Source organism: the organism of the source record quoted next, unplaced genomic scaffold (assembly GCF_019419815.1).
Source record: "Pyrus x bretschneideri cultivar Hongxiangsu unplaced genomic scaffold, Pyrus_bretschneideri_v1 Contig31, whole genome shotgun sequence".
In the NCBI taxonomy this organism is placed as follows: domain Eukaryota; kingdom Viridiplantae; phylum Streptophyta; class Magnoliopsida; order Rosales; family Rosaceae; genus Pyrus; species Pyrus x bretschneideri.
The window spans coordinates 5269494-5282408 of NW_025999624.1; the positions used below are offsets into that span (position 1 = coordinate 5269494).

Sequence of the window (12915 nt, forward strand, 5' to 3'; positions counted from 1 at the left end):
TTTACACACTCAAGGGGGTGTGTTGTAGTCTTATTAAAATAGGAATGTGATCGTGTAAATTTTATCATATCTGAGATATCCTTGTGTGATTATACCATTTGTCTTATACTAGATATTATATTATTAGAGTTGTAATCCTATTGAGTAAGGAATTTACCTTTGCTACTATTATAAATAAAAACACAATTGGATGACATAACATACACCTCACAATTATACATATATTATTGTGCCGCCGCACACTCTCTTTGTCTTTTATATCATTTAGTAAATTAGGCCTCTAACCGTCGAAAATTATCAAGCGCTTTCTATCTCTTTCCCGATTTCCCTCCCTCCCAATTTTTTCCTATGTATTTGCATTTATACCTAACAGATGAATACAAACATTGACAATAAAAAAAGAGAAATAAAAGCAATTGAAAATACTGGAAAATTTCCCAATCAGAGGCGTAAGTTAGCTGGAACACGTAGGGGGTAGCCAGAAATTTCACTCCTCTCTTACAAGTTTCCAGAATATCGCAGAGATTAGGGTTTCTTTCTCCAACTTTCAAGACTCGCTCTCATTCTCTCTCTTCCCTGGTAAGATCTCAAAACCCTAATTTCCCCTTTTTATTTCTCCGTCTTCCATTTCGGAAAATGACTACTTTTTGATTTCTGCGAACTCTTTCACTGCCCACTCGAAAACAATAGATATAGAAAACCCTATACCTTCGAAAGAATGGATGAAGGCGACGGGGCTGATCAAATGGATCAGTTCCACCGCAACGAGGCGATCTCGGCGGTGGCCGACGATGGTTTTTTGGCCGAGGAGGACGACGATTATGAGGACCTTTACAACGACGTCAATGTCGGCGAGGGGTTTTATCAGTCTATGAGAAAGAACGAGGATGTAGGGTTTAGGAATGAGGTGGTGGAGGAGAAGAAAGTTGAGGTTGAGTCACCAGATGTTGCTCCGTCGGAATCTCAAGGTGGTCTGATACCCGGTAGTGGTGAGGAGACCGGTGGGGGTGGGGGTGATGGAGGGGTTAGAGGTTCTGGGTATAATAATCAGAATCTAGGGTTTAGAGGGAACGATATGGGTATGAAAGGGAGTGGTGGGTTGGGGCCCGTTGGGGGCGGGGGAGGAGGTGGGATTAGGGTTGAATTAGGGCAGGCATCGAGTAAGAAGAATGAGTTTGAGCAACAGAGTGGGAATAATAGTAGTGTTGGGGTGCAAGGGATTGTTGCTCAGCAGCCGCCACAACAATTGCAACAACAACATCAACCACATTCTCATCCGCAACAGCAACAGTTACATGGCCCTGCTGCTGGTGGGAATGTGGGGAATGAGGGCATGTTGAGGCAAGCTGGTAGTGTTGGAGGTGGTAATATGAATGGGATTGGTGGGAATAGTGGTCCGGGAGGAGGATTTAGTGGTGCCGCTGGTGGTGGAGCGGGGACAATATTGTTTGTGGGTGATTTGCATTGGTGGACTACTGATGCAGAGCTGGAGGCAGAGTTATGTAAGTATGGACCTGTTAAGGAAGTGAAGTTTTTCGATGAGAAAGCAAGTGGAAAGTCAAAAGGGTACTGTCAGGTTGAGTTTTATGATCCTAATTCTGCCACGGCCTGCAAGGAAGGGATGCATGGTCATGTGTTTAATGGGCGCCCATGCGTTGTTGCATTCGCATCACCATTTAGTGTTAAGAGAATGGGGGAGGCTCAAGTAAATAGGAACCAGCAAGTAACCCAAACTGCAGTGCCTCAAATTGGTGGGAGGAGGGGGTCCAATGAAGCCGGGAATAAAACTGGTGGGAGTAACATTTCAACTGGCGGGAATTATCAAGGTGGGGATAACAATAGAGGTTATGGGAGAGGTAACTGGGGGAGAGGTAATACTCAGGGTATGGGAAATAGAGGACCGGTTGGACCAAGGAATAGGGGTGCGATGAATGGAAGGGGTATAATGGGTAATGGTGGAAATGGGTTTGGGCAAGGTATTGGTGCAACCCCTCCTATGATGCACCCTCAGTCAATGATGGGTCAGGGTTTTGATCCAGCTTTTGGTGGACCAATGGGGAGAATGGGAAGTTATGGAGGCTTTCCTGGTGCTCCTACACCTCCTTTCTCAGGAATCTTGTCTTCATTTCCACCTGTGGGGAATGTTGGGCTACCTGGAGTGGCCCCTCATGTGAATCCTGCATTTTTTGGAAGAGGAATGCCCATGAATGGAATGGGAATGATGCCTACATCAGGTGTTGATGGGCCTAATATGGGGATGTGGTCTGACCCTAGTATGGGCGGATGGGCTGGTGAAGAGCATGGTGGTGGCAGAGCTGGGGAGTCTAGTTATGGCGAGGAAGCTGCTTCTGACCATCAATATGGTGAGGTTAGTCATGATAGAGGAGGTGCATGGCCAAATGCCATGAAGGAGAAAGATAGAGGTTCAGAGAGGGACTGGTCTGGATCTTCTGATAGAAGATATCGGGATGATAGGGATCAGGGATATGAGAGAGACGCGCCTAGAGAGAAGGAGGTGGCTCATGACCATGACTTCTCTGAAAGAAGGTATCGTGATGATGTTGATGTTAGTCGAGAACGGGACAGAGAGCGTGATAGGGGTCGAGAACGTTCTCGAGATCGTGATCGTGAACGTGATAAAAATCGTGAACGAGACCGTGACAGACACAGGGAAGACAGAGACAGATATGCTGATCATCATAAGTACAGAGACCGTGAGCAGGAACATGATGATGAATGGGAAAGGGGACGGTCATCCAGGCATAGTAAGGCACGTGTAACTCAAGAGGCTGACCGTCGGTCAAGATCAAGGGATGCTGATTATGGGAAGAGAAGGCGGCTTACTTCTGAGTAACTGCTCTACTTCTTACTATTCTTTACTTTCTATTGAGAAAGAAAGGCAATAGAGTAAAAAGAACTGCTGGCTTTTGGTTCGCCGTGCTTATTTGGATTCTCTTTCAAGTGGTGTTTTTGGGTCCTTAATTCATCCAATGGCTGCTCTCACGTCATTGCGTAAATGTTTTTTTATTGCTTCTGTCTAGCGGGAGCAGAGTTTAATTCTCATGTGGATAAGGTAAGCATTTAAAATTCAATTTAATTTTCATCTGTGCATGTATGTTTGAAAATTGTTCTATTGTCTGTTTTGGACGTGTCATACAAATATTTGTGTTGTGCTTTTATCATGCATGACCACTCTTATTCCGGTTTGGTTCTTGTTTGTTGTCTGTAGAGTCATAATTTGGAGCTTAGTTTATTTGTTTTGAGAGGTTTTTATGTCCTCTAATATCGTCATACTTTTTAGTTCTTACTGATGTTAAATCGGTTTTTTGACTTTGCCTAATTTGTAGAGCTGTGGTTTTTACAAATTATAGTCTCTTACGAGCATTTTTTAGCGTTTTCAATGTTACGTTTATTGCTATGTTATCATTTGGGCTTAACATGATGCCTTAAAATACTTTTACAATTAGAGTTTAAATGGTACAGATTTACACCAAGTTCTCAAGCATTTGTGATCTATTGTTCCATAAATATTTGTGCTTTTTCAAACCATGTTCCTGTATACACATTGCATCTATTTGTATGACACAGAAGCCCCTAAATGCCGTTTATCTGTCGAATTCGCTATGTAGTCGAAGTGAACAGTGGGATGTGGTTTTCCACAATGACCGCATTCGAAATTCTGCGTATATGGGTATATATATATACGGTTTGGTTAGAATGATTCCACTTGATTAATGACGTTATCTGGCTAGAGAACAGTACTCTAGATGTATAGGTATCCATGGTTTTTATTTAGTTTAGGTTCTATAAAATATTTGTAGCTCAAAACATTTTCAAACTTCCGTCTTTTTAATTATGTCTCTACAGTTTTCAGTATATTTAGTATACGTGTTAATGATCTTACTGTGTCTAAAATAATTATAGTATCAGTCGGGATGGTATTAACTGATGACTGTGACCTCTCAATGACTTTACAAATTTGAAGGTTGCTTAGCTTATTCGGATACACTAGTGATTTAAAGTCAAAGTAAAACAATCGTGCAGATAACAGTGACCTGGAAACATACTAAGGTAGTTCTAGACAGACAGCTACAGCAGTCATGTTACCCAGTCCTGGTGATTTGAAAATCCATCATTTAGTAGTCAGTGCAGTTTGTAATTTACTAGATTAGCTTTGGGAACCAATCTACACAACCTAATAGTTCTCTTGCTGTTGTGATCGAGCTGCCTTTGGGGGGGGGGGGGGGGGGCGGGGGGCGTCCTTGGATTTTTGATGATATGGTTGCTTTTTCCTAAACTTATATGTGTTTTGATTTTTACCGTTTACTGCACTCTCCATACAAGCGTCATTTAAGTTTACCACTGTCCCCAGTAAGTATGTTACTGTTTCCTGATGTGCCTATTACTGGCTTGATAATTGTAGAAATTTACTCTCACCTGTTTCACTGTCTAATAGTTTGAAGGACACTCTACCGTGAGAATTGAAGCTGTTAAGTTGAACTTGGAGTTTGACGACCTCGATAATCTACAACTGAAGAGACGATGCACGGTGTTTCGCTTTCACTACCTGGATATAGAGCCTGAACACTTTGCTTTTGGTTTTAGCTTTTGTTTATGTTTATGTTTGAGTAAATTAGAGCACTTGATCGAAAAGATTTGTGGATATTGTTATAACGGCATGAAATTGCTGGAGTCTATGTGGTAGATTGTTTCGGAACCTGATATTGACTGTTGTAATAGGATATGGCAGAGGATGTTGGTAATATGCCTTGTTTTGGTTGTATCATTTTGCCCCCATTTTTTGTTTTGGGTTTGTATACCTCCAATGCTGATTGTGCCCAATTTTTGTGAAGATGTAGAAAACTAACCATTCTTTTGTAGCAAGTGTTTTTAGACCCTTTAGAGTTAGAATTGTATAGTTGTCGCACGTCGGCATTGTGTACATAGAGAAAAGCAGGTGTTTGTTATCTTGTACATAGTGAATTCATTTTCGTATCTTCAAAGCTTATCTTAACTTCTGTTTGCATGGATTCAATTCTGAATTCTGAAGTTTATCGGTACCTCACCTTTCTCTTCTCCTGAATTGAACCCGCACTAGATGCATATGTCGTGAAATTATGGGTAGTTTATGTCGAACCCATAGAGGAACTATTGGACTTTATATTGTGAAATGGCCAGGTGATAGAAACCATAGGTATGGGTATGAACCCCACAAGGGCCACAACACACTTGAAAGTGTTACAAATCCATTTCGTTTTTCGACCAACAAGTTCATGTCACGTCAGCAGGTTAACAATTTATGTAACCAAGTTCACAAGATAGAGATAAGATTGAGTGTAAAAGGTAAAATGTGAGAGAATAAATTGTAGAGGATAAAGTGAGATTATGTGGAGAATAGAAGTGACAGGGTTAAAAATAAGCCTTTTCTATACACAGCTGAGATCGACCAAAAAGAAGCAGAGACTATTCAGATACTAGTTTTTTGGTGGGGTTGGAAGAACAGGCTCCCCCCACTCTAGTGAAGAAGTTGAAGTGAGAGTTGACCTTTAGCCATCCAAGTCCTCCCTCTCTCTCTCTCTCTCTCTCTCTCTCTCTCTCATCCAGAGGAAGCGAGGAGATGAGCTTCAACCCAATTGTCAAATCCAACCCAATTAGACAAAGTGGGCAATCAAAGCTCGTAAGACTTACATGGTCAACCAAATCATCATTTTTTTCTCAAAAAGAAAATAAATTAGACAAAGCGGATTACCAAATCATCCTGGGGTAGAAATCACGTACTCAATTTTTCTAAATTAGAATAATCCAAACTTAGGTACATATAGCGAAGCAAAAACTTCTAGTTAAACTTGACTGAGTACAAGTATTTATAAAATGAATTTTGAACTCTGCTATACACGTTACTATTCAATTGTATTGATATTTATTTTATAAATAAACAAACAAATTAAACAACAAGGCCTTGAGGACAGCCAATACAAAAGGAGTCGGACAATAAAGCCTATCTAACAAGCAGAGCTGCTGCCACTTGGTGTACTACGATCTAGTGATATTCTTCTTCACTTGTAAATGAGATGTCTTAGATTCGATACTAGCCAAATGCGAGTTTGAATTACATTATTGCTAGCTCATTGTGAGACTAAGCCCCACCTCTTCTCCCTTAGTGTAGATAATATCATTTGTTAAAATAAAAATAAATAAATAAAAAGTAGAGATGCTCTCCTAAGGTCCTCACGTGTTCAAGAATAAGGGGATCATAATTTTCAAAACCACAAAATCTTAATTTTTTTGGGGTGCTTTATAACTAACTAGGTTTGAATAATATTGATACAAGATTGGGTGAAATTGGATGTGTGAAGTTATTAGGCCGGTTTTATGCAATTAGATTAGCTCAGTTTAGATATTTGATGAGGAGAATAAGTTTTGCACATGAAAGAGATTTGACATGACGTGAGACCTTCTCTCTTCTTTTTTTTTGTTTTTTTTGTTTTTTTTGTTTTTGTTTTATTAATTAGTATTTTGTTTTGGTGTAACAAAAATTAAGTGATCCCTTAATCTACTATAAGATTAATTTGAGGACTCATACAAAAAAAAAAAAAAAACCTCTCATATCCTCAAAATAAGAATCTTAGGTGATCAGCACTGATCTAAGAAGGGCACAACATGAAGGAAACCAAACATAATCTAAATTAAGGGGGTGTGCTATCCACACACCCCTTTGTTAATTTACGCCCTCTGATCGTCATCAACTCATTCGATCCGACGGTCTAAAATTAAGAGTGAAAAATAAAAAAATATGTATAGATATCACATCCCTATATCAATAGAATGCCCATAACTAGTTGGAGCATCGGCAACAAAGTTTGCTTCTCTCCGTATCTATATATATTAATAATCTAATAAATCCGTAATTACAAAATAATTTTAGTGACAAGTAAAAGTAATATAAATAACAAGTAGGAGTTTACATACACAGACACTGTGACTGTCCTCAATTAAGAAAAACACTTTTAAGCAAAATAATTAGCAATCAAATTACAAAAACAACCCTAAAGCAAATGGCCAGCCACCAAGACCAGAGAGTCTAGCCTAATATAATCATCGGGGCCTACCCATGTTAGATCCGGGCCCACTCTTCCCCATCCCAACTCCACTCACACCCATCTGATGAAACCCACTCCCGCCGTACACGTGTCCCTGATGCTGCTGCTGCTGCTGTTGCTGCTGCCAGTATACCCCAGCTCCGCCACTGCTCCCACCTCCGCCCTCGTACCCAACCCCACCGCTCCCGTCCTTGTCACGCGCCGACACGCTGCTCTTCTCCCCTTCCATCTCCCTAAACCTCTGCAAATAAACCTTCAGAGGCTCCACGTACTCCTCGAACCCTAACGTCGTCATCGCCCACAACAAATCGTCGCCGTTGATCGTCTTCCTCTTCTCCCTCTGACACTTGTCAGAGGCCTCGCCCGTGATGAAGCTTATGAACTCCGACACGCACTCCTGCACCGTCTCCTTCGCGTCTTTCGAGATCTTCGCGTTCGCCGGCAGCGCCTTCTTCATGATCCGGCTCACGTTCGCTATAGGCAACAATCGGTCCTGTTCCCGTGGCGAGAGCTCGCTCTTCGTGTGCGCTCCTCCCGAGTCGTTGTCCGAGTCCGCCATTGATGAAACTTCTCAAGCTTTTTGCAGTAATTTTGGTACAAAATACTACAAGTTGACTTCACATACTGTAGTCGCCGATCAAAATCGCTAAAAAATGGAAATTTCGAGCTCCGAATCGAGCTAAAATCTCCAGGAATTGCAATTGACGCTTCGAATTTTTTAAAAAAATTGGATTTATCTTGCCTTCGAGAAATTGAATTCAGCGAGAAAAAAGACGGAGATTCCAGTAAAATCGGAGCTTTGGATTATGAGAAATTGGGATGAGAGAGAGAGAGAGAGAGAGAGAGAGAGAGAGAGGGGATGCGTTTGGGAGCGAATGCGTTGGGTCCGTTGGATCATGGAGTTAATAACGCCTATCCGGTGGTCACCTGCACGAATGTGGACCGTTGTCTGCCGATAAGTGTTGAGTGTACCCCGACGGCGTTAGGGGCGTCGGATGAGTTGAGGTGGTTCATCGGGACCGTTGATTTGGTATCCGGCACGTGGTTGGTCTGACCTGGATTTTCCTTTTTCAAAAGATATTCAACCTTTTGTGGAAACTTCTATTTTAATTTTTATTTCAACCAATAATTATTTATTTATTTTCTTACAACAAGCTTTGGTCAGCATCTTGTAATTTTTATTTCAACCAATAATTATTTATTTATTTTCTTACAGCAAGCTTTGGTCAGCATCTTGTAATAGATAGCTATTTATTAAATGTTTTAATATTAAAATCCTTATTTTCTTTTTTATTTAGATTCACTGTCTTCCGAAGTTTTTTATATTTCCATAAACATGGAAAGTCATGTGTGGACATGCATACATTTCTTTTTTTGAAGAACGATATTATCTACATTAAAGGATACGAAAGTGAACTAAGTCTCACGATAGACTAACAATAATATAATTCAACTTCGTTTTTGACGATAATCGAACTTAAAACTTCTCACTTACAAGTGAAGAGAAATACCACTAGACCGTAATATTAAATGACGTGGATGAAAAAAACGATGTGGATGTTCTCCACATTGTTTGTGGATGTTTCCTTTGTGTCTACACTCTTTCATAGCACATTACGGCAGTCACTTAACAAATTTTCCCATTAAGCACAATTTCAAGAATTTGGCAATAAGTCACATAACATAGCGAAATTTGATGATATTTTGTATAGAAATACCAAACGCTAAACTCTTTTTGTACAAATAAAAAATTTAGAACATTACACTTACCGAAATATTGATGATATGTTGTTACATTGTCAAGATATTGTCACCAATTTATTTAACCATATTTGAAATTAGGGCACGGCCGTTTTGAGCAAAACAAACTCAGCCCTACCTTATATGGAGCAGTACCGCTTGTCGTAGCCTATGGTCTCGATGCAAGGATTTGGTGTCAAGCCATTAAACTTCCTTCTGGGGAGCTTTGAGCTAGGGTGCTGCCAAGGGCGGCCCTAAGGTAGCACAAGTAGGCGCTCGTTTAGGGACCCCACTTCAGAGGGGACCCAAAAAATTTTATTTCCTGTAATGAACATATAAATACAAAAAAAGTAAGAAATATCATAATTTACTTGTTGGTGCAGTAGAAATGTTCAGCTTCCTTTTTCTTTGGGGTGTTCAATTCAAAACATGGAGTTGCCTTTTTAGTGACTAATTTTTCTTGTTTTTCAAATTTACTCCCAATCCATATGTCCAACTCTCAATCCATCTGTCCAAATGTATATAAAGTTACAAAACTCAAGTCCTTTGCAATTTTTTTTTCTTTCAACTTCCCAATCTTTCCATTCATATCGAATGTTTAAATTAACTATCACATGATCTTGAAGATTGTACTTTAGGGTAATCAAAACTTCAAATTTATATTTTTCTTTTCAATAATTCTTTATTCAATGGATTATATTAATATTTGATTCGTTAGTGTGATGTTGATTTAAAAAAAAAAATAAAAATAAAAAAACGCAAGAATCAAAATTGGTGTTTTTGAATTTATTATACTCGTCAATCAAGTTTTATTGTTATTTACTCTCTTGATCATCAAGTTTCATTGTTCTTCACTCTCAATTTTAGACTTTTGACTGCAAACATTTAGTACATTTGCGCTAAAAACATGAGACGTGTAATATTTAAGTAATTTTTGTATATTTAGTTTCTTTTGATATTGATTTTCAATGATATTTGATGTGGAAATACAATTTTTTATGTATTTAGCGAATTCTTTTTATACATCAATGTACAAAGAACCAAAGATCAAAGAACTTTAGAGCCCCACTTTGAAGGCTCGCCTAGGGCTCCCAAATTCTCAGGGCCGCCCTGGGTGCTGCTACGCGTGGAAGTGAACCAATCCAATTTTTGTCTTTGAGCGGAATGTTTATTGTTTTGCTTTAGTTAATGGGGCAACGCAACAAGAAGATAGCCTGGCTAGCGATACCAAGGATTGTTGGCAAGAAAATAGTTAATTAACACAACAAAGAAATTAAATTATAGGATTTTTTTTTTTTTTGTTGCAGCGATATTAAATGAGAAAGGATCCAAACTCAAAATTTTTGGTGCAAGAATAAATTTTTTTTAATCAAATAAACTACAAACCCCTTACTAAAGCGTGTGATTTTCAACTAATTTATTTATAAAACATGATTTGTTGCGTTTATTTTTGTCTCAATATCGTTAATTATTTATATTTATGACTTGAATTGCTTCCAACTTGGCACAGCAAATCCCCATTGACACGTCCAAGTCTAAGAAGCTTTGAGAAAGGAAAAGGACCATCGCCGGATCCTTTTCCTAGGGATCCCGTGATCTCATCCTTCATCGTATATCGTGCGGTCAGTTTTTGTTAAGTACTATTCATATTTAATTTTAAAATTTAAATTTTGAAATGATTTCTGACCATACGATGTACGACGAACGGATGAGATTACGAAATACCTAGGAAAAGAATCCGGCGAGGATCCTTTTCCTTTTAGAATTTGTCATTTTCGATCATGCCACTTATGATAATTTTGAAATTAAACTTAGTTTATGGTCCCAAACTCAAAACAAAACTGAATTTATATAACTCTAGTGCACATTATGAATAAACTAATGCTTAATTATTCATATTTTACTGAGAAAAGCATCAAATCTCCTCTGAAATGCAACAATAACTTATGTTTGTACCATATTATATCGACTTCGAAGTTATTGAGTATCGATCAACTAGGAAGCATCGATAATTTTTAGAGGGATTCCTGCTTTGATACACTCGCCGAAACGAACAAATCAACCTCACAAGAAGTGAGAGCCATAACACGTGGCCACCATGACATGTGACTACCCCCATGACTAATGAGAAACTTCCTTCCAATTTAGAGGCAATCACATCACGACAAGTGGCACCATCATATTAATGCATTCAATCCCCCATTGGCCAAAATCAAGAGCTTTCCACCAACTTTGCCTCTATAAAAGGGTAACTTCTACTCTATTCAAAAGATTAATTACATTTACTATTCAACACTATATTACCATAAACACCGTGCCCACGTGGCACCCTAAATATACTTTGTTAACTTAAACATTAGAGACTCTTAGGCCGGTATAACACCAGTGCCTTTTGATACGTGCTCATCTTCCTCGCAAGCTACTTCGTCTAGTCTACCTTTGACCGGAGCACTCTCGCGGAAGTCCTTACACCGCACTTTACATTGACTTGGAGTCCACCCAATTTTGTGCATCAACATTTGGCGTTGTTTGTGAGAAACGACTGATTCCTACTCTCACCAACTTGACCAAGCTAAGTCTCAATTCACACCCTTTCCTTTGACCAAGTACCTCTCTCCAAAATAGGGAGCGAAGAAGGCCAAAGTACATAGCAAAATATACCTCTCATGTGTAGTGCGAAGTAGAGGAAATAAAAAACCCAAGTTGACCTTCAAGCTAGAGTCAAAGAGCTTGATGCTCAAAATAACAAAATAGCAACCAAGAATGAGGTCCTCCAAGAACAATATGAGAAGTTGTACGACCCTTCAATACTTAAGGTGACTTATGCCTACTAAAGGAGAAGCCGTCTTTAGGGAGATACATGAGGGAGTTTGTGTAGACCGTGCTGGATCTAGGCCCTTCGCACACAAAGCATTTTGCCACAAATACTATTGGCCAACACTTCACCAAAATGCCATTAAAATCTCTCACTCTTGTGACAAGTGTTAGCGCTATGCGACTATTCATCATGCCCCTCCTAAGCCTCTCACTCCCATGGTTAGCCCTTGGCCTAGTAGGGTCTTGATTTGACCGTCCCAATGCCTTCAGGCAAAGCAAGGTCTGGTATGTGACTGTGGCAATGTACTACTTCATAAAGTGGGCTGAAGTAGAATCCTTGGCAACCATCACTGAGGCAAGGATAGAGGACTTCGTGAATGAACATCCTCAACAGATTTGGCATTCCTATTGCCATTGTCAAGGACAACGAGCACCAATTTGACGATAAGATGTCCAAGGCCTTTTGCTCTAAGTTCAGTATCAACTTATGTTTTGCCTCTCCAATTGATCCTTAGGCTACTTGGCAAATGGAAGCCATCAACATGATCACCAAGCGCCCCTTGATAACAAGCTAAGACAAAGCTAAGGATCAAGTCCATAGGTCATAGACCGAACTTCATATGAAACGTGTTCATCGCTATCATGACATTCTGCTTTGATAAGATAATGTAACGGGGTAATTGTTTCTTCACATAGCATGCATTATTAAACTAGAATGTCACATAGTGATAAACTCATTTCATACAAGTTCTCCTTGAATGGTACTGTTGAAATGAGCTTCTACTTCTACTTTCTACTTTCTAGAGGGGGTGTTGGTCACACACAGTGACCTACTATTAAGGCAACTGAACGTAGTTCCAAAATCTCCACATTAAAAACTCTTCTATACAACCTGCCGACTTTTGCCGACTTCACGACCCTCATATGACTTGGAATATACTTAATTTTGGTTTTTGTTGATAGTGTTTGGTTTAACCAAGTCTGCTCGCATATTTTCAACAAAGAGGCATTTGGCCCTTTCTATGGTGGCCGGAGGAATGCCTTATATTCGACATGTTGTTGTACTTCCATATAAAGGGGTTTGGAATTTGAATCCACGATTTCCAAATGTCGCAAAATAAAATGTATTACAGTCTAAGAAACAAGTTGCAATGAGTTTTATTCATTAGGAAACCCGAAACGATTTCAATATTTCTCTCAATTTTTTAGGTGATAGGTTTAAGTTCTATTGCCATAAATGACAAGTTCATGCCAAATT

The 12915-nt window shown here is 39.3% G+C and overlaps 2 protein-coding genes across 2 annotated transcripts; one reads left to right on the forward strand and one right to left on the reverse strand.

Moving 5' to 3' along the window:
• Positions 1 to 365: 365 nt before the first annotated feature.
• LOC103965429 (uncharacterized PE-PGRS family protein PE_PGRS54) lies at positions 366 to 4927 on the forward strand. Its single transcript, XM_048590272.1, has 3 exons — positions 366 to 579; positions 691 to 3073; positions 4457 to 4927. The coding sequence occupies exon 2, from the start codon at positions 719 to 721 to the stop codon at positions 2852 to 2854; it is 2136 nt and encodes a 711-aa protein (XP_048446229.1). The 5' UTR covers positions 366 to 579; positions 691 to 718; the 3' UTR covers positions 2855 to 3073; positions 4457 to 4927.
• A 1992-nt stretch (positions 4928 to 6919) lies between these two features.
• LOC103965431 (nuclear transcription factor Y subunit B-3-like) lies at positions 6920 to 7929 on the reverse strand. Its single transcript, XM_009378487.3, has one exon. The coding sequence runs from the start codon at positions 7657 to 7659 to the stop codon at positions 7096 to 7098; it is 564 nt and encodes a 187-aa protein (XP_009376762.2). The 5' UTR covers positions 7660 to 7929; the 3' UTR covers positions 6920 to 7095.
• Positions 7930 to 12915: the final 4986 nt, after the last annotated feature.

What these genes read in the sequence shown, in the direction of transcription:
- LOC103965429 (XM_048590272.1), top strand. Translation starts at nt 719, where the DNA reads ATGGATGAAGGCGACGGGGCTGATCAAATGGATCAGTTCCACCGCAAC.
- LOC103965431 (XM_009378487.3), bottom strand. Translation starts at nt 7,659, where the DNA reads ATGGCGGACTCGGACAACGACTCGGGAGGAGCGCACACGAAGAGCGAG.